Source organism: Micromesistius poutassou, assembly GCF_964030765.1.
Source record: "Micromesistius poutassou genome assembly, chromosome: 7".
Classification (NCBI taxonomy): Eukaryota; Metazoa; Chordata; class Actinopteri; order Gadiformes; family Gadidae; genus Micromesistius; species Micromesistius poutassou.
In genome coordinates, this window is record NC_140277.1 from 760,551 (window position 1) to 784,862 (window position 24,312).

The 24,312-nt window shown below is 44.4% G+C and overlaps 2 protein-coding genes across 2 annotated transcripts; one reads left to right on the forward strand and one right to left on the reverse strand.

The window, feature by feature from the left end:
• Window positions 1–12: 12 nt before the first annotated feature.
• hmgcll1 (3-hydroxymethyl-3-methylglutaryl-CoA lyase like 1) lies at window positions 13–12,918 on the forward strand (the record flags this gene model as incomplete). Its single annotated transcript, XM_084470095.1, has 9 exons — window positions 13–108; window positions 1,148–1,225; window positions 1,786–1,893; window positions 2,189–2,284; window positions 2,406–2,554; window positions 3,215–3,278; window positions 4,283–4,471; window positions 12,133–12,258; window positions 12,814–12,918. 9 exons carry the CDS (start codon window positions 13–15, stop codon window positions 12,916–12,918), a joined length of 1,011 nt encoding a protein of 336 aa, XP_084326221.1.
• Window positions 12,919–13,548: 630 nt separating this feature from the next.
• gfral (GDNF family receptor alpha like) lies at window positions 13,549–19,000 on the reverse strand. Its single transcript, XM_084470927.1, has 6 exons — window positions 18,349–19,000; window positions 16,983–17,466; window positions 15,572–15,831; window positions 15,380–15,463; window positions 15,202–15,283; window positions 13,549–14,509 (listed from the first exon to the last, which is right to left on the reverse strand). Exons 1-6 carry the CDS (start codon window positions 18,380–18,382, stop codon window positions 14,440–14,442), a joined length of 1,014 nt encoding a protein of 337 aa, XP_084327053.1. The 5' UTR covers window positions 18,383–19,000; the 3' UTR covers window positions 13,549–14,439.
• Window positions 19,001–24,312: the final 5,312 nt, after the last annotated feature.

Below are 24,312 nucleotides of genomic sequence, written 5' to 3' on the forward strand. Positions count from 1 at the left end.
GCAGCCGTCCGGATGGGCAACGTACCCACGACGGTGAAACACTGTCTGAGCCACGAGCAACTCGCCCGGGACTACCCGTGGCTGAAGCGGTGGCTCGTTCAAGAGAAGGTGCGCATCTTTGTTGTGTCTGGTTTGTTTTTGCCTGCCTCCTTCTTGCACGTCGAGCCCGTGAAGGGAGGGAGCCCTACAGGTTCACATGTTTGCGCCCCCCCTCCCACCCCCACCCTCTCCCACCCCCACCCTCTCCCAGCGGGAGGGTGGGAGGTGGGGACGCGGAAACATGTGATCGTGTAGTGCGTTTTAAACGGAGCTTGCCTGGATGCGAAATGTAGATGTTGCATTGTCATCTTTTAGAGATGATAAACCCATCTTCAGACGAGGGAGTGGCGCTAGATAAAAAGAAAAATGTTGTATCCATGTTATTCTGTTTTCATGATTGACATAAAATCTCTTGCATGTATGTTGAAATGTAGGCTACAACTTGGCACTGTTAAAGGTGTAGTGTATAGAATTTAGTTGCATCTAGCCGAAGAGACTTGGAAGATTGAATATAATTTTCATAAGTATGTTTTAATCAGTGTACATTCTTTTGAAAATAAGAATCGTTTTTCTGTTACCTTAGAATGAGCCTTCACAGAGCGCCCTTCTGAGCACGGTTGCTCCTCCATGTTTCTACAGTAGCCCCGAAGGGAAAAACAGCCTTAGAAAGATCCACTCACTGCTAGATGCTACACATTTCTACCACCGGGACCGTTATAGCTGCTCTCTGTAACTCAACCCTATGTATTTGTGTGAATTGACATAGGCCTACTCAAGAAACACAAAGAGTTTGTTCATATATATAAGCCAATATGTTTCTTGTGTGTCATTGTCTTTACCTTTTCTCCACATTTCAAAGTGCACAATTACTATTGGTGAACAATTTGAAACTCAAGGCCAGACATTCATCTCCAAAGTATCTCCAGGATTTACATCTGAATGCTATCACACATCTGAGTCCTCTGTGTTTCTGGAGCTGGGCTGGAGGAGTTGTTCATGCTTGGCACACTAAAGAAGAATTAGACCATGAGTTATTTATAATACAATATATTCCCCAATTCACCCCATGCCCCACTATAAACAGGCATTTCCTTTGATATCTTTCCAGAGTCTTGAAGCGCAGGAGTACCCAGAGTTTGTTAAAATTGTCGAGGTTGGGCCAAGAGATGGGCTTCAAAATGAAAAGGTATGCTCTTATATCAGTCCGAACAGTTTAATAATTAGATGATATTTAAAAGAAAAAATCTGTTCCGTGCATATAGGAAACTTTTCCGTTAGTAGGCCAACATCATGTGGTGTATGATCTCCATTCTTGTAAATCTGGATATTTTATAGAACATGCAAGCTTTTTGTACATGATCAGCATGTGTTTCACATTTTCTTTAAAATATCGTATGCTTCAAATGTACGCCTTAAATTCAACAGAAAACATGACACAGGTTCCCTAGATAGCTTTCTGATGCTTTAGCTTTGGCACCAAGTACTTGCAACTCTTTACCTTTTTTTCCAGTTCATCACAGTCTGAAAATCTGACACGATGAGGGACTTAAATTTCAGCAATTTATATGTGCATAAAAATATATGTATTTTTAAGATTCAGCAGCTGAGTCCAGTAAATCACTGTGATTTACAAATGTGTGAAGAAAAAATAAGAGACACATAGCTGTCTCTTCTTGTCTTGTGTTAGTTCCAACCTCGTATGAGATCATGTCCATAAAATCAATGTTTCAACTTGATTCTGCACAGGAGATTGTTCCGACGGAGGTCAAAGTCCAGCTGATAGACAGGCTTTCAGAGACGGGGCTGTCTGTGATCGAGGCCACCAGCTTTGTGTCTTCAAAGTGGGTACCCCAGGTAATAAATCCTCACAAGCGCTCAGACAGCGCTGAGTGATTTATGCAGCGTCCATTTTAAGAGCATTCTACTGGGGGCCAAATGCAGCTCTTTTAGCAACACACCTTGTTTAACGCGTAGAGGTTTTGAATGAGAAAACAGAGACTTTTATGTGTATTTGTAAAGCATCACCGGCACTGTTAGTCGCAGATTGCTGTTTCATTGCACGTGACTAGAAAAAGGCTGCATTTTGTTCTCCCATAAGGTTAAGCTTTACGAGGCCCAACTGATTTTTCTTTCCACCATATGTTCTCAGATGGCCGACCACACGGACGTTCTGCAAGGCATCCGAAAGTCGCCCAACGTTCGCTATCCTGTTTTGACGCCCAACATGCACGGCTTCCAAAACGCGGTGAGTGCTATCATTCAGCGCTTTATGTGATGTTTTCGTGACTTGTTGACGTCGCTTGACATCTTTAATACCTGTGAAGACGTTTTTTCTCGGTTTTAGCGTGTTCTTGTTATTATTTCAGCTTGCGGCGGGTGCTACCGAAGTAGCGGTGTTCGGGTCGGCCTCCGAGACGTTCAGTAGGAAAAACATCAACTGCTCCATTGATGAGAGCATGCTGAGGTTCGAGGAAGTCATTAACGCCGCCAAAGACCGGCAAATCCCAGTGCGCGGGTTCGTATTCGAGACGGTGTACAATGTCCCCCTTTACAAGGAGCAAAACCGCATATCGGATTTGATACCGACTTTAGGATCTAACAGCAACGAAAAAAAACACAAAATGTTATATTTATCTCCAAATGAAGAAAAATATAATCCGTTATGCAAGGGAGTACTTACACGATTCAGCAGTAATAGGTCCGTTCCACTACGTTCCAGATGTGCACCAAGCTATTATATGCCTTGGTAAACCACAAACACACATGTACGTCGAAGAGAACATATCAAGACCTTCGTTTGGGAAGGTATAGAATATCGTCACATACCAAAAAGCCACCAGCCACTGCCGTAACAATATTGACACTTTATTTTGGATTTTTCTTATTTTTCTTTAAGGTCAGGCTACTTATAAAATAAAGAATGTCTGTACACACCATTTATACATGACCCTCAAGTCATGCACATGCATTTGATGATAGCTGATTCCCAATCTCTGTAATACACTAGGACTGCATGGGAAACCACAGGTATTCTAGCTGTGTTAGGTATTCTAACATGTGGTGTTATGGCCTTTATGTTTACAGAATTCGATGTTTCTAGAAACGTCTGTTTCAACTGATTGTGTTTCTGTTTAACTAAACTTTATTTTAAATTCAAATTATGAATCTTCTTCAGATATGTTTCCTGTGCACTCGGATGCCCTCATGAGGGACAGATCGACCCTTCAAAAGTTACAGAGGTAAGATATTCAGTACTTTGTCTCCCAATGTATAGCCATAATATGGTTTAATAGAGAGGAACCTTTATTGTCTGCATAGGCATTTCCACACGCATAGTGTAGAAGGGAATGTTTAATAACAAAATGCAGTTATCTTCTTCCAAAGTAAAATGTATATTAAGTAATAATATTTATTATACTACTAATAATTATTTTCATCATCATCATCACTGCTTCCCACAGTATGGCTTATCTTACGCCACTGACTGTACTCGACAAACTCTCCTGTACATGTGAGATAAAAATAGTGATTATAAATACAAAGGGAGAAAGATACAGAATGCATATATATATATATATATATATATATATATATATATATATATATATATATATATATATATTTATAATAACAGTATAGCCTTTTTTCTAAACGTACAGAGGAACATTGATTGTTTTTTCCATTGTTTTTCCCACCATGCAATTGGCTGATTAAACAGGTTGCATCTGTTCATAACGACCCAATCATTCAGTCATTATCATTTCCCCAACCATCTTTCATGTTTCAAAGGCCTTGTGATTAGGTGTTATACCTTGATTTCCCTGGGTTCCTAAATTAAACAGGGTGCCAAAATAAGGGTTCCTAGGGTGTCTCCCTGCTGAAAGGTACCGCATTCAATCCCCTATGTCATGCATATATAGATCCGTGAATACATATCGTATCTATGTTGCTTTGAATGAAAGTGTCTGCTCAAAGATTTCACAGCAACTATTCCTGGAGTTTTCGAATATTGTGTATATTTGTGTATCTGTCTTGTGTTTCTGCTTATTCATGGCCAGGGAAGCCTTGACTCCAGTGGTTAACGGTTGTTTGACTCCTGGGGCCCAAAAGGTTCTGGGTTTAAACCCCAACTCCGCAGTCTCAGTCTACCTGAGACTTGAGCAAGCTCCCCTCACCTTTACCACCCCACCCATGAATGCCATGTGTCTCAAAAAATGCATAAAAACGCCTGATGACTTCACAGGTGGCAAAGAGGCTGTACGAGCTGGGCTGCTACGAGGTCTCCCTGGGGGACACCGTCGGGGTGGGGACGCCGGGCTCCATGGCCAAGATGCTCCGTAGCGTGATGCAGGAGGTGCCGTGCAGCGCTCTGGCCGTCCACTGCCACGACACCTACGGCCAGGCACTCGCCAACATCCTCACCGCGTTGCAGGTGAGAAAGCCGCGCGCACGCTGCCATGCTCAGGCAATGGCTGAAAGTCGGCCCGCTGCCGTGAACGGCCTGGCCAGAGGGCTCTGTGTCGAGTAGACTAAAGGCTTAGTTATGGTTACACGACGACGCATTGCAACGGGGTTTACAGAGCCGTTACGTCCTTGCGGACCCTCCTTGCGTCCACCGCGAGGGCCTGACGTGCGCCTCCCAAAAATTGTAACCTTGCGTCGAGGCGACGCAGCAGCAAGGGCTGTGATTGGTCCGCTCACTAAAACCCGACGCAGGACCAAAACAGGTTCACGACTTTGTTGAAGCGTCTGCGGGGGTCATTGCGTTGCGTCTACGTGGAACCATAACTGAGCCTTTACACTGAGCCTTGGCACCGAAGGGACGTGTGTTAGCATGGTGCAGGTTTTATACGATGGTGGGTAGAGGTCTGGTGTCTTATGTCTAATTGAGTGGCTGGGCCACATTCTTCAGGTTGTCGCCACATCCAAGGAGACCTTACTAAAATAAAATATTTTTTATGTGTTTTACATCTAAAATATGTTTAGATGTATTTTGAATAAGAGGCAATTTGTTAAATAGGTGAAAAATATGAGGGAACTTACAAGGGGACATCAGTCTAAGGCAGTGTTTTAGAATGTGGACAAGATCAACAAGTATTTTACTTTACCATCACCCTTTTTGGTACTACAGAGGTGCTGGTTAGGTCCGACCAACGGACGGTCGCGGTGGGGATATGTCGGGAGAGGGGAAGGGACGCATGCTGACCCCGACATGGGGAAAGAGTTTGTAAGAACACAAAACCAGAGTGTGGGAGAGAAGACATTGCACATCAGGAGACTTCGGGTATGGTGGTGCATTGGGGGGGGGAGGGTGGGGGTTGAAGGTACAAGGAGAAGACGAGGAAGGGGAGTCAAGCTCTGTGGCGAGATGAAGGAGATGTATCTGTCTTACTCAGGGAGGAAGAAGGAGAAAGGAGCAGGGGAGAAATCAAGGAGGCTAGGAGAGGATTGAGGTGGACGGGTTGTTTTTCCTAAGAGAAAGGGAACACATCGATGTGAAGTATGATGTAGATTTCCTCAGTCCTGGCTTGTGCCGTGATGGATCTGGAGATGAAGAGGGCCCATTGTTCTGGGTCCAGCTGAAAGTGGAGAGGGCCTCAAGGAACTTTTGGGAAAGATAATGGTGATGCACGATATTCTTGACAAAAACAAATGTTGTGGTCATTTCTCTTTTTCTACCTTTAATCTCTGTCTGTCTCTCTATGCAGGATTGTTTTGGGAACTTTCCCCCCCCCCCCATCCCATCATTTCTCATACTGTGCACATACATATTGTCCAAACCACAAAAATGCCCCAGGAATATGTTCTGACAACATGCGGCTTGCATCCATTAGCATCACTCCCCTGGTTGCTTTGAGGAGACATCTCATCCAGATGTTGGACTCGAGGAGCTAATGCGATTTTCTCTTTAACGTTATTAACTACAACAGCCGATGTAGAGCGGGCCAGGTGAACACGTGTAATGCCGCTCTCTAGCCAGTCCTCTTAAAGACTTCATGTTTCATGTACAGCGTAAAGAAAAGGCCCTTATCTTTTGTGTATTTTCCATTCTAACTATAATTTCTACCGATCATGTAATTATGTCATTTACTCTGAGGTTTACTGCGTCTGAATGAAGTGATTGGTTACTATATTACAAGGCCAATGTCATGCAGCGTTTGTTTCCTAGGCGAGCTGAAAATGATTACCTCGGTACTTGATGTTCAATTTCTACATGTAAATGAGGACTGACCTCGCTAAAGACCTGTATCGACAGGAAGGAAAACAAAGACGCTCAAGCTTATCTTTGTCCGCGACCGGATTCTAGTTAACTCTCTTTGATGGATGACAACCCGTAATTTAGCGAGGTGTTTGAAAGAGACGCATGAGCAAAGGTCTGGCTAAGGTCATGGCAACCGATTTGTTCGTTTTACAAACATTTTCGTCAAACTCCTTTGAAGAGGATGTATTAACTTCAGTTAGCAATATAACATTCTTACTTTTAAAATGTTCTATACATTAGCCATATTGGATGGTAGTAAAAAAAAACTTTTTTCTAATATTTAAAAAACAACTAAAAAGCACAATCTCTAGTAAAAACAAACACCCTTTTTTCTAATACTTAAAAAACAACTAAAAAGCACAATCTCTGCTTCGTTTTTAGTTATTGTTGGTTCATATTTATGGCAATGAGCCAAAACGGACGTAGCGAACAATATGACACTGTCCCGGTGTTATTGTGCTTATCGTCTGCTGTGTAACCCAACACCTCATTATGAATGTGTTCAGTGTTGTTGTACTGAGAAGGTACTGTTTGCTTCAAAACAAATGTGTAGATTACAATGGACCACAAGAGAGCGAGAGAGAGAGAGAGAGAGAGAGAGAGAGAGAGAGAGAGATGGATAGAGAGAGAGAGAGAGAGAGAGAGAGACCATCAATCAACATGGACAAAGCATTAAGTAACACGATCCGAGCCTCTTCACAAAGGAAGATGACTCAAAACCAAGCCACAGAAGAAATCCCAGAATTTGAATGAGCATAAGATATTTCCAGTGGGCCTGCCCGTCAAACCAAGACACACATACTCGTCTTTCATGATGCGCTGTCGCCGCCTTCGCTGCGTTAACTCACTCACAGCGTCCTTATCAGCCTGCATCAGAAGAGCACCCCTCTTTCTGTGCAGCTCTCTTTCTGTGCAGCTCTCTTTCTGTGAGCCTATCGAATGCATCATTCAGATATTTATTTTTACTGTTTGTTTTTCTCGACTCTCCCGTCACTTCTTGGTCGGGGGGGGGGGGGGTGGGGGGGGGCTCCCTGCGTTCAGAGGAGAGGGATTCTCTTTGAGAGCACTGGGTGGGTCACCGCTTGTGAGGGGTGGGGGGTGGGGGTTGGGGGGGTTGGGGTGGGAGCAAACACAAAGGCTCACCTATTCAGTGTCTGTTGGACAAAAGCGAGCGAGGTTGCAAGGTGGACGGATAGAGGAGCCCTGGGGGGTGAGTTAGGCTGGGGGGGGGGGGGGGGTGGGGGGGTGACGTTGGGGGAGGGGGAGATCATCCTTTCATTTTCCCACTACTGAAGTGAACACATGATTCATCTGCAACTCTGCAACTCCAAAGCTGTGGTAGTAGGGGTGAGGGGTGTGTGTGTTTGGTGTGTGTGTGTGTGTGTATGTTTGTGTTGATCTAGTCTCTCGCAGCGACAACCACGAAGTAACTCAAGTCCTTGTCGAGTGTGCTCCGAATCACCAGTGTGGGTGCGACAAGGTTTGAATGTACTTTTGTATTTGTAATTTATACATTTTAGTTTAGTTTAGTAGTTTAGTTTAGTTTAGTTTATTTGTTTATAGTTTTGTGGACAGTTCTCTTTGATTAACTGTACAGTTAAAGGAGCAGCTTTAGCCTATTTGGCTAATTTCCAGCTGTAGTCCCCGGCCAGTAGTCAATAGGCAACCTAAAATACATTAGTTAAAACAAAGAAAGAAAAAAAGTAAAATAGTTATATTTGACTAATATTTTACACAGAAACGGTTGCATTAGGCTTCGCTGTGTACTCCTCAGTGGATGCTTTTTGCGGGCTGTGAAGGGATTGTGTGTACTGAGGTGTGCTGTGAGACACGTCCACCTAGTGTGTTTCACTGACTGTGTGTTTCACTGGCGGACGGCCCTGAAAAAAAGAAAAAAGGGGATCAATTGTGAGAGACAGCGAGACATCTCTGTGGATCGCGTTTCGATTGGATTTAACCCACCTCCCACAGCCCCCCTACGCCCTCCCAAAGCCACAGAAACAAATGTCTGCCAGGGATAATTAACGCAAACATTTTGCTGGAAATGAAAGACTTTTATTAAAGCTTTTCATGACTACAGTGTGCCAGTCGTCCAAGTCCACCACCAACTGGGAGAAGAAATGAACTCCCCCATCGCTCTCTCTCTCTCTCTCGCTCTCTCTCTCTCTCTCTCTCTCTCTCTCTCTCTCTCTCTCTCTCTTTCTGACTCAACTCCTTTGTTCCTGATAAAGACATTCCATGGTCTTTGTACCGTCTTTCTTCTTTTTTTCAGCAGGTCGACGGGGCTTTGTTAACCGAGAAAAAAAAGAAAAAGAAAAAATAGTCCTGGCAGGTCACACAATGAGAATGTATGTGCTTATATTTCACAGGCCTGGCAGCCCAAGGTATTCATCTCAGCATCCCTGTTACTTGGTGAACTGTCAAGAACTGCTCACCAGCCAGTAGAACGAGCTTTGTTTTGCCAACAGCTCATATTTTGTAGGGTTGGCTGTTTGATACATTGAACGGTTTACAAGATAGTATTACCTCACAGTGGGGTAAAGAGGGGGTTAAGCTATTTGACGAATATTAGATGAAAGGTAAAAACAGGTCTGACCTCTTTAGTCAAATTTTAAATTGGATTCTTGTCAGCGATTGACTAAAACCTTGTCAGACTACTTTATCACCGTTTGTCTGTTAAAACCAACACACATTATAATGTAGACAGCTTAGCAGATTCTCAGTAGCATTTGATTATATTATGGAAACCAATCTTTCAAAAAGCTTGAAGTCTCTTTCAAAAAACTTGCCAATAATGTGATGTGTGATAGTAACGGACTTCTACAGAGGGCCAAGCTGAAGGCATGCTCTTCAAAGTAACCCATGACAGTTGTAATAAACTGTGTGGTTGGTTATTCCTATTTCCAATTGAAGGTGCGTTCACTTGCACCACGTTAAGACACCGTACGTGTCATTAGGTTAGGCGTTGTGTTCTCCAGAATGGCAAGTTTAAAACACACACCCAAACAGCCAACGCTTCGAACTGTCTTTTTGGACTGTACTGCAAATGTATTGGTTGTTGCTTTATGTCGTGCGGCTAGCCGGGTCGAAGCTGGAACAATTTCATGTTCAAAGTGAGTTCCCCTCCAAGGATACGCGCCACATGGTCGTTTGCATGGCCCCTCCCCCCTCTCTCCCTACAGACAACGTTCCCCAGACGAAAATAATTGAGCGGGTCGCACAAGGTGTCTTAACGCGTCCCAGGTGAACACACCTCTAGTCATTTAGCAGACATGTTGATCCAAAGGGACTCGCACTAGGAGGCATCACCAAAACTAGGCTTTCCTCTCCCCGATTGGTTGCTTGGTTGGTTCGCTGGCGGGTAGTTAGCTAATTGGTGAGACTGCTAGTAAGTTAGTTAGTTATCTAGTTCATTTTTGTGCTAGAGTTTGCACACTGAAATCGTATTCATCTACTTTATGTTTTTCTTCGTTCCAACTTCCACCGCATTAATATGCGCAACAGATTGGTGCTTGATGACAGACTTGTTTATCTGTTGGTCTAAATACCTTCCCATGTGATGTGCTTATCAGCTGTGGATCTCACCTGTGAAACCCATTTATCCTCCTATTCACAGCCATAGAGCCACAGTTTGCAGGCTTCAATAAACATGTACTATGTTTCCTTTTTTCCCAGGTCTTTCAACCTCCTCTCTCTCTCTCGCTCGCACACTCTCTCGCTCACACACACACACACACACACACACACACACACACACACACACACACACACAGTTGTTATGACGCAGTTGCAAAACCCAAAAAATTGTACACTGCGAGTGTAATGTATCGGGAAGCTGCTTAACCACCTGAATAATGAAAACAGGGTTTGTATTAAACCCAGGAATGCACTGTGCATTTTCCACCCCTACACAACCAAGACTGCTGCTAACTTCGCGGTACGCAGCAATCCAAACGCTGGCGGGACAGAGCCCTCTGACCACCAGTTCCTGTTTGATTAGCGTCCACAGAACCAGCGCGGGGCTGCTGAACGGGAGCCTTGTTCTCCGGGCCTTTTGTTCCTGTGGATCCCCTGTGGCCTTACACTGGTTCTGCAGCCCCCCCCCCCCCCCCCCCCCCCCCCGCCTCCACACACACACACACACACACCACCCCCCTCACAGAAAAAAAGTGAGTGGGATTGCCATGGTAGATTACAAATCCTTGTTTATACAACAACAAAATGAAGTCTGCCCCGGTTGAATATCCTGCTGCGCTGGCTGGGGTTTCTCAAGGTCTGGAAACTCTGTGGGAAAGAGCGGAGCTGCTGCCGTTACCACGAGTACGACTACTACTACTACCACCACCACCAGCCTGCACCGCCTCCCCGCTCGCTCCCTGCCAACACAAACAGCCATTACTACAACCCGACTCCTGAGGAGGACCCCCGAAACAGAAACGGGGGGGGGGGGGGGGCCTTGTCCCGGGATTTACATGCCAGAAAGAGGGGCAATTAGGAACATTGTTGCATGGAGGAGCAAGAGATTTTCATTACTAATGCTGTTGACCCAGAGGATCCCCATGGGGGGCGCGGGGGGGGCTGTCTCCCTACGATAACGAGGAGCGTGACCCGCTGACCGCGGAGGGGAACGGGGTGTTAATGAGGCCTCACTGTGGGGGTCTGGCGAGGGGGGGGGCGGGGGCTGGGGGTTGAGGTCCTGGCATCTGGCTCGGCCGCGGTGGGTCGGGCAGCACATCTTCTATGTGATATTCTCACGACAGTTCCCCAGGCATGTGGAACGCATCCCGCCGCTTTGATCTCACGACTCAAGGACTTTGCTCTGGAGTTCTTTTTTGGCGGGGGGGGGGGGGGGGGCAGGGGTTCTTAATCTGCTGGTGGTGTTTAGAAGAAGAAGAAGAAGACAGCCGTGGTCATAGGGGAAGCAATGTGGGGCTGTTGTTGAGCGATGCACGAGTCTTGTTTAAGTTTAAACCCGAGATGCCATGACTTCTGTTCCAAGTGATGAGATATACTGTAGTATGAGAGCAATCCTCCCAGGGCTCAAGCTAACCAGGGATTCTTTGGTCTGTTGACAACAATGGCGGTTCATCGGGCACTATACGCCGGGGAGGAAGTGATGTGAAGGGCTTCGTCCTTTTAAGGCTGTGCGGTTCGCAGCGGTAGATGACTTTTATTGTTATTAGACGCTACGTCATTTCAAATATAACCGAGCTGATGGCGTCAGCGAAGACGTTACACTGTGCAGGTTAAGTGTTCCAACTGATTCTAGTTTTCTCAATATTGAGAATGACTCAATATTGCCCAATCTCATATGAACGACACAGCGGAATAAGCCCATATACCCCTCCTTTAGCGGTTACTGGTTAGTCTGTTTCTAAGGCCTACTAAGGAACAAAAAGTCCCTGTACACACTGGTAAGTATAAGCAAATCCCCATTCTGGTTCAGGGCAGAGAGCAGTGCTGTACAAACACGAGTTACAAGGAACGTTAGGAGTGCATGAAGCATACTCTTCATAGCGGTCATAATGCCTCACTATGAACAAGGCCATAATTACACGCCACTGGCGGTTTATATGACACCAAAAACAGGATGAGTCAGCCGTATCTGTGTGCCTACTCAATCTTCCCCGAGACATAAGCCCACAGTTCTCCTCAACAGATGTAAAACATGACCACACGGACCTGGCAAGTGGGTACGGGGCACCAAACCCAACAAATAAAGCAGAACCAAGGACCATTGTTCTGGGGGGGGTTACCTGCGGCGGGGGGGTGGGGGGAGTGGAAGCCCTTGCTCAGGGGTGCTGAATGTCTCTCTTGTACGTTGGTCCCAGATGGGGGTCTCTGTGGTGGACTCTGCGGTAGCAGGCCTGGGAGGGTGCCCGTACGCCCAGGGTTCGTCTGGCAACGTGTCAACGGAGGACGTGCTGTACATGCTTCACGGCATGGGCATTCGGACGGTGAGTGTCCCCGTCACTGTCACTTGGTGGGTTTTTCAAAGCGTTAAGATTTTGAAGTGATGTTATTCAGCGTGCCTTTGTGATTGCCAATAGTGACATTGTCATCTGGTCGTTATTTGGATAGTTGATTATGGAGATACTTTGATTGAAAGTCCTTTCGATATCGTCCCGATATTTTTTTGGAAACCAATGAAGTCACAGATTAGCCCACATATTTTGTGCTCCAAGTGCTCTCCCTTCTGGTTGGACTCACTTACTACACATTCAAGATATTTAATTTTTGGGTAAACTAGTTGTGTAAACTAGAAATGTGCTACTCTTATGCTCTTATACTATACTTAACATCAGCGGTTTGTGGTTTATTAAAATGAATTAATGGGAATTACAAATTTTAAAAAAAAAAGTTTAATGATGAGATGAGGATGAATATGGGGATGGTAGTGGTGATGATTGTGAAGATGGCGGTGAATGGTGATGATGAGGATGAGGACAGTGATGGTGATGATGCCGATGACGTCAACCAATATTATTATTGCTTTGTATTATCTATTTCAGGGAGTGGACCTCTCCAAAGTGATTGCGGCGGGGGACTTCATCTGTCACTCGCTCAACCGCAAGACAAACTCCAGGGTCGCGCAAGCAAGAGGATCGCAGCTGTGAATCACAGCCTGGGAGAAGCAATCCTAGGCACTTCAGCTGCTAGTGTTGCTGGTTATCTCTATGTCCCGTTTGCCATCTGCTGGTGAAGCAGCCAGTAGATAAGGCAGTAACTGGGCAGCCTAAAAGCAGAGACGAGGTCGGTGGCAGTCACACAGAATGAGAACGATTTGGGTCTCGCCCAGCTCAATTGACATGGCCAAAGATGTCTGATTTAGATATTTATTTTTACCTTATTTTGGTTTTATCAAATACATTGGCTGTTGAGGACAACAAAGTAACACACCCACACCCACACACATTGATAATGATGCCTCAAATCCCAACCCCCTGAGCTCACTTACCATTGCCAAAGATTCCTGATTTGGAAATATATGTATTTATATCTATATCTATCTATTTATATCTATAGAGAGAGAGAGAGAGAGAGAGAGAGAGAGAGAGAGAGAGAGAGAGAGAGATAATGATATATTACTTGCATTTTATCATTCATTCATTTTATCATTCATTCAGTGCACTGGATAGCAAGTGATGTCGTTCATGGACTGCAATCACTAACATGGGAGGCAAAACACAATTAACTTAAGGTCTGAAAGCCCAGAAGGGAATGTATGTTGGCAATTGAAGCAGATACTTATCCAAATGTCTGTAATTTTGTGTTTGAACATTACATCCATGACATTTTGCTGTACAGTTCTTAGAAGACAAAATACCTGACAGGATCATTTGCGTCACTGGTTTGCCCCTTATAAGCTGCCAATCTTGAATGCAGATTCAAAACATTCAAAGCATCCAACACTAGGAGTGCAATCATCAGATAGTAACGCAGGACGATTCACTTCTGTGGAGGATTCAGAAGCAATAGGAGCTTTCTTTCTTTGCGTGCCACCCTAGCATCTCCTTGAGCCTTCTCCAACATATTCTACCGCCTCTCTGCCAGATCAAGCTACTGCTTGCACTCATTATTAGACCTCTCTTTGATACCTAGCATTAATGCCAGGAGATGGGCGGTATCAATGCATGTAATGCCAGTATGTCCTGTGAAATACTTGCACACAAATATTAAATATATGGATATTATGTGGGCGTTGGATGCCATGCCGCTGATGTTTTGCCATTTGGTAACGTGAAAGTGGTAAAGTGTTTTTTTTATCATTTAAAATACATCAATACAATACAATACATAAATGTTGTCATTTTTTCAAGCAGCAAATCAATCAAAACTGCCCTACCTAATCAATAACATCAATCATATCCTGCTACAAATACAAAACCAAAAACAAGAAAACAAGGAAGCATGGACATGAAAGGGGGAGAAATACCAACATGAATACCCCCATAGTCCCTTTACGGAAAGGGTTCCTTAATGTACAGCAACAGCAAAACAAATACCAGTAAATAAATGACTAGTTTACTAATGTAACTACATGGAGCACATGTACCATTCGGCCTGTGGAGCCCCCCTACCGAGGAAAGCCTTATATTCTTCCCCGTCTCATTACAGAGAAACCTTGGTTTCGTTTGTCAGAGAATAACCACACATGTTGGTTTCCCCAGGGGGTGAAACTGGGTTTGGCCTGTTTTCCTCAGCACACTGGAGAAAAAAATGAATCATATTTAAGCAATAGATCACGACAGGCTGTGGAATGTCCTCATTATACCACCGTTAAGGGGCATTGTCCGTCCCGACGCGCAGCGGAGGAGGGACGGCGACCCCCTTAACTGTGGTATAATGAGCATTCACTGACTGAAGTGATCTATTGCTTTTAGAAAACAGTTACGTAAGTATGGCGAAATGAAAGTCATAGGCACCCTCAATTTTGAAAAAACGAGAAAGTCGAAAAATATTTTTTTTAACGAATACAAAAAAGTAGTCTCCTGGCTGCCTGCAAAGTGTGCGGCGGTTGCTATGCAACACACTGTAGCGTCCTTCAGAGAGAAGGCTAGAGACGGTAGCTTGGTTCGCCGGCAATTTAGCCTATCGAGCAGTTCACTCACCGTGTGCCTATTGCTTTACAACATTTCCACCCTCTCCATCAATCGACATATTTTTAGGCTTCAGTGAACTATGGTATTGCTTTTATATATAAATAAACAACAGTTCAAGTTAGGCGCGGGGTGATACTGAACTCTGTAAACTGAACGGGCCTCATAGCTGTGTGTATACGCTCAATATACAACAGTTGGGAACCAATCAGATCGCTTGATTTACGCCACCCGTTTTAATATATAATGACTATAGTGTTGGATATTACAATCACACTTCATTTTGAAGTTCATACTTACCCAGATTTACACAGAATCCCTATGGTCACTAAGATGACGATTACAATGAGCACCAAGTATATCAGACCGTACAGGAGGTGGCCTGAATAGACAAAAAAATACACACGATAATCATTGTATATAGTTGTACTCCATATAGAACCATTATAAATAATTTGATCATGTATAATTGCCTTACCAGTCACCCACGTGTGGCCATCAGATTTTGATTCCCCAGTATCGAAGGTTTTGTGAGAATCCACTAATGTTGGCCAGGGTCCCGCTATATATAATACATCAAACAAAACGTGTAAAGTAGAATCACGTGACCGGCGGTCCCTCAGCTACGAATCACAACGAATCACACCCCTGGAGACGTGAGCACACTCACCGAAGCTTGAACGATTGTGGAGTACACTACTAGCTGTGTCGCATCTCTGCCTCTCGCCGGAGTTCAAGCCTGTGCAGGTACACGGGTACTGAAGTGGCGTGCCCATTAATGCGAGGAATGCCGTTCTGCATTCAGCGTCTCCGCTGAGGAGGAGCGCTGGGTCCATCAGCCAAACGCACTCCTCATTTGCATCGTCATATTCCCCGCACGGCGCGCTCTCCGCATGCCAGCATTTGGATGTAAAGCTTTTCAAGCGCTGTCTGTTTGTTTGGATGCAACAAAAAAACGAAACAACAACAACAAGGGTATAGGGGTAAGAGGGCTGTTTAGCATGCTCAGTGCTGTTTAGCATGCTCAGCACTTGAAATTGAAATTGTTTTTTTGTTTTTTTTTCCCCCAATTACTGCCGAGACAATGCTGACTCCATTATGTGCAGACAAGTGCTGCTGCTCTCACAGAGATGTTAATGGTATTGCATAAGGACATTTCTTTTTTGGTGTATGGGATCCCATTTCATCTTAATTGGCTGGTTTGTGGAGAGGAGCAGGGACAATGAGGGAGGGGGGGGACGAGAATGTAATTCAAGAAGACCTCATGCTAATTAAGATAAGGCTTCTAGTAGGGAAATATACATGGCGTTATTCATTACATTGCCTCACTGAATGATTTGTATTTTTTAATCCATGGTAAAAAATCGTTCACTTGCTTTGCACGTGGAGCTTGAATTTCGTGTGAATCGGGGACAAAAGCTCTGCTATTAAATTTTTTTAAAAAGCAGTATAACAGTACCTTACCAACATTGACTGATTGGGATAGACGTAGACAATGACATGTCACATTATATACATATATACAGTATATATTCTTATATTCAAATGTATCCTATATTTTCGCTCATTCAGACTTGCAGAAGAGGAGATAGATAGTTGACGAAAAAAAGTGAGAGAAAGTGAGACAAAGAGAGAAGAGCCGTAGAAAGTGGGAGCAAGGCAGAGGTCGGAGGGAATGAAAGTGAGACAGAAGAGAGGGAGAGAACGTTAGAGTGACAGATCAAGAGAGAGAGAGAAAGAATGACAGATAATTAGAGCAAATAAGACAGAGAAAGAGTGGTAGAGACACTGAGAAAAAATACAAAAACGAGACACACAGATGGCAGGAGAGAGAGAGATAGAGAGAAAGACTGATTGAGAGAAAGTGTGTGTGAGAGAGATGAAGAGCGCGGCAAAACCAGCCGCAGAGCAGAAGGGCGAGAGAAAGAGAACGGGTGTGCATTGAAGAGACAGAGAGCAAAACAGAGAGCAAAGAAGGAGAAACACAGCTGGCTAGAGAGCAAAGCGAGCCCACACACGCACGGACGCACACACACACACACACACACACAAACACACACAGCCTGCATATTCATGCACACCTGCAGCTCTTCTCCCTCAAGCAGTGGCCAACCCCTTCCTGACAGCTCCAGATGTCACCGCTGCACGTGCCGCTGTGCAGCCTGGCGGCCAGGCGCTGGCAGTCCTGCTCCCCCGGCCCGCAGTGACACATCACCAGCGGCATGGCCACGGCCGCCGGCAGCCCCCCGTAGAACCGCCGCGACGCGTCCCGACAGCGCGTGCGGTCGCACTGCTCGGCACCGCACGCCTCCAGCAGCGTCCCCAGGTTCTGGTTGCACACTCGGTCGGCGAGACACAGCCCTATCCTCTCCAGGCAGGACCCGCCGCCGCCGCCGCCGCCGCCGCCGCCGTACGCTGACACAGCGGGAGAATGGACACCACTTGATGCTGTTGTTGTTGTTGTTGTCGTCGTCGTCGTCGTTGTTGTCGTGGGGACAGGGATGGTCAGGGCCGGCCCGAAAGCCTTTTCGGTGCCCAAGGAGAGCTCAGCACTCGTCGCCCCTCCTTATAAGCCAACATCCACCCCCAACGGACACACACAAACACACACACACACACACACACACACACACACACACACACACACACACACACACACACACAGTGACTGTAATCAGTGCATAGGAGCACAGGAGCTTGTTCCCAGCCCACACCCGGCACAGGGTGAACGGGACACCGGGGCAGACTCCTCTCTCCCATGTCTTCTACCACACCCTTTCTAAAATGCCCAATGCATGACTTGTATATACGTTTAACATTATAATGGTGTTACTCGTTTAAATATATTCAAATCTATTAATACGGTTAAAGAACATCCTTTTCTGTTCATTTCATTGTGGTCCGTCGAGTCAGACCGGGACGGACTAGGAACAAATAACGGCCCTGTAGGACACTTGAGGGTGTGCCAATTTTATTATTTAATTAATTTCTCAATTTAATTTGAATTGCTGTGGGCGGCTAGGGCGCCGTTTTTATTATGTATCCATAGGGGCGCCTTGCTGTCCATATTCATTTTCAAAACATTTGTGATTGGCATGGCGCCCACTATGGACTGTTGCCACCCTAAATGACCGCTAGGTCTACCCACGCCAACCTTTTAATTGCACCTGGTCCATTCCTCCCTTGGTCTTTCTTCATGACACAAACTGTAAGTTGTTTGAGTGTGTATTGGTTTAGCTCAAGGTGCGTGTTGAGATCACTTGAGATCACTTTATAACCCTTATAATTAAAATGAATAATCAGTAGTCTGGATCAGCAGTGTTGTTGTTACATAATGATACGGAAAACATTTTCTCTGTATTGATCAATAACAAAGAATCCAATAACAAAGTGCTCCGTTGAGCTGTTCCAACTAAATCAGGAAGAAGACAAGAAGACGATAATTACCAACACTGAATAAATCGCTGGCTTTCCAGTCCATGTCCTCAGGTGTGCTTCTCTTCCGCGGAGCTAATACACACACAGGAGAAAGATCAAGATTCAAAGTTCAAGATGGTTCATTTGTCAAATGCACAACAATAACAGCAGCAGTCGCTGGCAATGAAATGATTGAGTCTCAAGGCTCAGTTATGGTTCCACGTCGACGCAACGCAGGGACCACGCCGTCGCTTCCACGCAGTCGCTTCCACGCAGTTGTGAACCTGCTTTGGTTCTGCGTCGGGTTTTCGTGAGTCGACCAATCTCAGCCCTTGCTGCTGCGCCGACCTCGACGCAAGGTTACAATTTTTGGGAGGCGCACGTCAGGCCCTTGTGGTGGACGCAAGAAGGGTCCGCAAGGACGTAAAGGTGAAAGTATACTACTCCGTATCCGTAATCCGAAATCCGACTGCGAAACTACGGAGAACCCTCGAGCATTCGCAGTTCTCCGTCGGAATGTCGGACACGCAATGCAATTTGCCGCCCGATCGATCTTATATGCTGACTATTAACCATGTAAATAGTGTTGAAAATAAACTTCCAAAGCTTTTAAAATCTTATTTGGTGTTTTATTAGTCCTTAATGTGCAAAGTAAACAATGTACAAAGTAAATAAGGTGCAAAGTCAAACCGGGAAAAGTGATTCCGGAAATGATTTTGTTAGAGGACCAACCACAGCCCTTGCCGTCTCCGTCCGACTCCGTTGCCTCGACAGATAGTTAAAAAAATATTGGATGCGCACGTTGAGCTACTGAGAGGGTCTCCGACAGGCTCTCCGTCGATGGAGAGGGCTCTTCGTGTCTACGTACAGCACTTTACGGCGTAGTATAAATCCACCTTAATGCGTCCGTAAACCCCTTGCGTCCACGTGCAGCTTTTAAGCTCCTCAACAATGCAATATAAAAATAAAAAATACAAGAGAAACACAAACTGGACATGAAATAATTAGAATGAAATACAGATGTAATAATAATAGCTACAAACAAAATACAATTCTGGACATGAAATTATTTGAATCAAATAAAAATATTATAATAATAGCTGGAAACTAAATAGAATACTGTACATGGTATATAAAAATGTGAAATAAGAATATTTATGCCTAATATGTACTGATGTAGAAGAGTTGAGTGGTTATGTAAAATAGATGCAGCATCAACTGGTGTGAAATGTATACAGACAGATGTCGGCTGTATTAAAGTGGCCTAATAGTGAGCTGAGTAGCTCAGCATCACATCTCCACTGCTCCACCATCAGACAGCCATCAAAGCCATCGCTTCGAATGCATTTAATTCAAACCCTTGCGATGCCCCAGAGAACGGGGCAACCACGATTAGCAATGACCTGGATCTGGGTAAATAAGCGGGCCATTCAGGCTGTTTGAGAGATTATGGGGAACAAGGATGCTGAGAACACTGCACCTGGTTTCTGGTGACATTGTGTTGTGAGTGCTTGCAGAGAGCGACAGGGCTCCACCTCCTCCACCTCCTCCACCCAGACACACAGACACTGCTGCAGAGAAGGGAACTGCTCCAGCATGGCCCTCACGCTCATGTTACAGGCCTCCAAGCCTTTTATTTGACACCCTTTGTCCGGGAATGGAGCGCAGAATAAACAGGGAAGTAGAAAAACAGGATTTTCCTCTAATCAAGCAAAACCTTTTGATGATTAACCCAACCACACACACATGCACGTACGCACACCTGCAGGCAACACACACAGACGCACACATGCATGCACACCTGCAGGCAACAGACTCAGACACACACACACACACACACACACACACACACACGCACAAACAAAAAGACACACACAGTTGTATTGTACATTACGACTTTGTACACATCTTTGAATACAAATGTTCTGAAGGCCTGTATCCACATAAGTGTGTGTTTAATTATGGTATTTCTGTGTGCTCAAGCTGTCAGTAATAGGGAGGTGAAGCTTCTCACCAGTTACAATCATGCTACCGCTCCAGGCTATTTCTTGACCATATTGCTAGCTGCCAAACTCAATTCAGTTCCTTATCCGTCTGAGAAAATGTGATCATTGTTGTGTCGCCAATAATGACAACCGAGGAAAAACAACAACACACTAATACGCACAACATATACTTCTATATCACTATAGCACAATTTGGGTTCATTCTCTAATTATTTATTTATTTAGTTATTAGCCTTATTTATGACTGCATGTCCTAAGACTCAGACTGTTCAGAATCAACCTGTGTTATGCTGGGCATTTGAGAGATAGATAAAACACTCAACACCATGTGAACGATGGTGGTGAGTGTGATATTTACCGCCATCACCACACCGTGAGCCAATAGCAGCTGCATGTTCCATGTTTCCGCACAGATCAGAGATGCAGGCATCTACCGACCTCAAGCAGTCGCGGGGTCTAGAGAGCAGCCCCGTGGTCGCAACATGATGGATCACAGCTCCTGCAAACCAGTCATGCAAAGTTCACAAACCACTGTCAAAATAATTTGTATTTAAGATAAGATAATCCTTTATTAGTCCCACAGTGGGGAAATGTGCACTTTCTACAATTAGAATACTAGAATATATAGAATTTCTAGAATCAATTCAGTTTTTTGTGCATTGATGAAATGAGGTACTTCCCATTAGAAATTAGCATCTCTTTTATCTTGTCAACCACTTTGATTGATTTTACAACTAAGTTAGAGGCGATCACATACATTCACATACAAAAAAGGCCCCCCTGTTGAATAGTAAAATAGATAAATGAGAATGAAAGGCAGAATTCAAAGTGAGAGAATTCAATAAGATGATAGCAAATGTTTTTAATCCATTGAAAATCCATTGAATCCATTGAAACTAGAAGAAACAGTTGATCTGTGACATTTATTATTTATGTCTATGCTTTCATCCCTTTCTTAAAACGCAATCCAAAAGGCTATAACATGTGGCACTCACCTAGTATCAGAGCATTTCCCAGATGTGTTGTCGGCATGTTGACGTGTTCTGGATCTCAGGAGGGGTCAGTGGAGTGAACGGCTGCTGCTCTGTTGACACTGAGCTGACTCTGCCCTTGACGTCAACACAGACGAGCGAGATTTGAGGCAGGTGATGACTGGAGAGGACAGGAGGTGTCCTCGCGATAGAGCCCAATCAATGTGGAGCGTCCGCTCAATTAAACCGACGGAGCCTACTGCCCAAGGGCGTAACTTGGTTTTTGGAAGTGGGGGGGGGGGGGGGGGGGGGGGGGCACAAAAATACGGGGGGGTCTGTGGGTACTCGCCCAGAAAAAGAAATAGCAATTTTAATACAATTTCCTGCATTTCTACATACATTTAGGGACTACGGTAAATATGAAAACAGATCTGATCTGAAACCTCATCTGATCTCTGATATGAAAGCAGTTGATACAAACAAGGTATACAACAATGCTGATGGGAAAGCCAGAGCCATATTTAAATCACATTGGTTGTATTATTATTTTATTTTTAATTCTTATCATGTTAACTCCTTCCTCTCATTATCAAGAAGCCAAAATCAATAATCCTTTATACAGCACATATAACATACCTGCAACTCAGTGCTGCTTCTCCCTGCCTCGCCCTCCCTTTCTTCCATAGGCACCTGCCGCACCTCCACCTCATCAGATCTCTGATATGAAAGCAGAGTCGAGTTATCCTATTGAGCCTGTGGTGTGTGAGTCTAACTTTAAAGCACACTAGCAGCGAGAGAGACTCTGCTTTTCATACATTGTTGACGGATACTTGCTGCGGTTTAAGGTGGACTCGTTTTCAAGTTACATAGGTTAATAGAAAAATCATGCTGTTTTACAGCCACTAATCAACCACCTCACATGTCCTTTCCTTCTTTTCATCCCCTCTCCAAAGAAATACATTAAATGCGTTTCATTTTTAGGAAAAACCCCGCGAAGCCTCTTCATTCAGTGAGCAATTTTTCAAGTGTGCATGTGTGGTGGAACACGTCCGAGACTCCGAGTCCACAGACGCCAAAATGTACTATAGAACCATGTAGGCAGGCTGTCCGTGCCCACTACTCGTCCGTGGCAATTTTATCAGGGCCTTACAATCAGCAGCTCAATTCACATTCTCAGCCAGAATCTGATGGCTGGCCAAACATTAGCGTATTAAGCACGATTTTTGCGGTTAAAAAAGTTGGGGGGACACAAACGGGATTTTGAAAAGAGGAGGGGACATGTCCCCCCCGTCCCCAGTGGAAATTACGCCCATGCTACTGCCCATCGCAGCTGTATAGTTAGTTAAATCAAAACCAATAACAAACAATTTAACTGGATCAGCCTGATCCTTCAAGGCACCTGATCTGTTCTTCATGTAATTTATCAGGGCTGACAGGCTCCATTATTAAATGTCAGCCGTCAGACATTTCCTATATTTAGGTATTCACATAGTACCTATCTCTAGATCAAGGATTTCCAGATTTCGGAAACTTGGTACATAGGGCTTTTTTTACATGCTGAGCCTTTTTGCCTCTTGGACCCATAAGGTCCGCATGGATTTGTTTTCTTTTGTACAGCGAATGAGTCAGCCCCCCTAGGCCACCCCCTATATTAAGTGTGCAAAGTTGTGTGTCAATAGCTCAACAAATTACATCACAGTGTCAGTTTCAATACTAATAATAATAATTAGCGAAGCTCTAATGCCCAAATTTGCAGATAAACAGATTTTGCTCCTGGACTCAGTTCAGTCCAAATCGCTTGGGGCATGACCCCCCCCCCCACACACACACACACACACACACACACACACACACACACACACACACACACACACACACACACACACCGCCCCTTTCAGGACAGCAGTTTGAATTCCTGATTCCTACTCCCATCGTTTTGCATAAATGAAAGACTCCATAACGTGCATGTCATCATTTGACACAAACTCCATTAGTTTTCACGATGGATGAAACTCATCAAGGTTAATTATTTATGAATCTGCAAGAATGTGACTTGAGACGTGACACAAAGAAGGAGGTAAACACCGATGTGCGGTGGCAGGATCCGTCGCCCCTGACATTATATATGTGTGATGCAAGGGGTGGAAATACTGGAGAGACAAAAACCTGAGCCATTATATGTTTACATGTTAATAATATAAGTAAATAAGTAATAATGCCAAGTAGGCCTACCATCAATGAAACAACGTGAAGCAACAGTTCCCTGTTAATCTGAATTAAAGCACGGAAATAACGTTTAAACTAATCTTTGAAAATCAGTAGTATGAGTAAATTCGAATTTACTATATTTGTTGTCAGGGGAAATGCAAAAAAAACAACAACATTGCGCTGGGAAATATTATGCAGACGTGTTACATATAGGATTTCTAACCTAGGTTTATGGCAACCACTCACCCTGGTTGTTTGTCATGTAAAGGCTACAGTACGTTTATTTTGTTGATTGCTGTTAAATACTGCTAGTAATGATGTTGGTGTTTGAAGATTGTATTTGCCTGCGGCAAATAGCTTTAGCTGAGTAGGCCGACAACACAATTATTTTTAATGTCATTCATTCTAATCTGAATAAGATGAAAGCTCCTGAAAGCTGAACCCACTCACATTAACTTAAGTATTACCTTGACACATGACAATGACCATAAACAAAGAATACCTTTTATTATAATTGAAGATTAGACATTGATTTACCATTTACTCCTCAGCACATTAAACACTAGAAGTTAAAAACTAACGATTATTGACAATAGGTTTAAAAAGCCTGTCCATTTGACAGGTGTGTGTGTGCGGGCATGTATATGTGTGTGTGTGTGTGTGTGTGTGTGTGTGTGTGTGTGTGTGTGTGTGTGAGAGGGAGATCCTTATGTAACTGGGATTTTATTCAACTTGGCTAGAACCTTTGAAAGAAAATGGATGGTTGGGTGGATCAACGGATAGATGAATGGATAGATGAATGAATGCAT

Coding starts and splice junctions, on each gene's coding strand:
- gfral (XM_084470927.1), bottom strand. CDS start 18,382: ATGGACTGGAAAGCCAGCGATTTATTCAGTGTTG. Junction 17,467..18,348: donor CAGCGATTTATTCAGTGTTG/GTAATTATCGTC, acceptor TTGGCTTATAAG/GAGGGGCGACGAGTGCTGAG. Junction 14,510..15,201: donor GGGATTCTGTGTAAATCTGG/GTAAGTATGAAC, acceptor TTTTTTCTCCAG/TGTGCTGAGGAAAACAGGCC.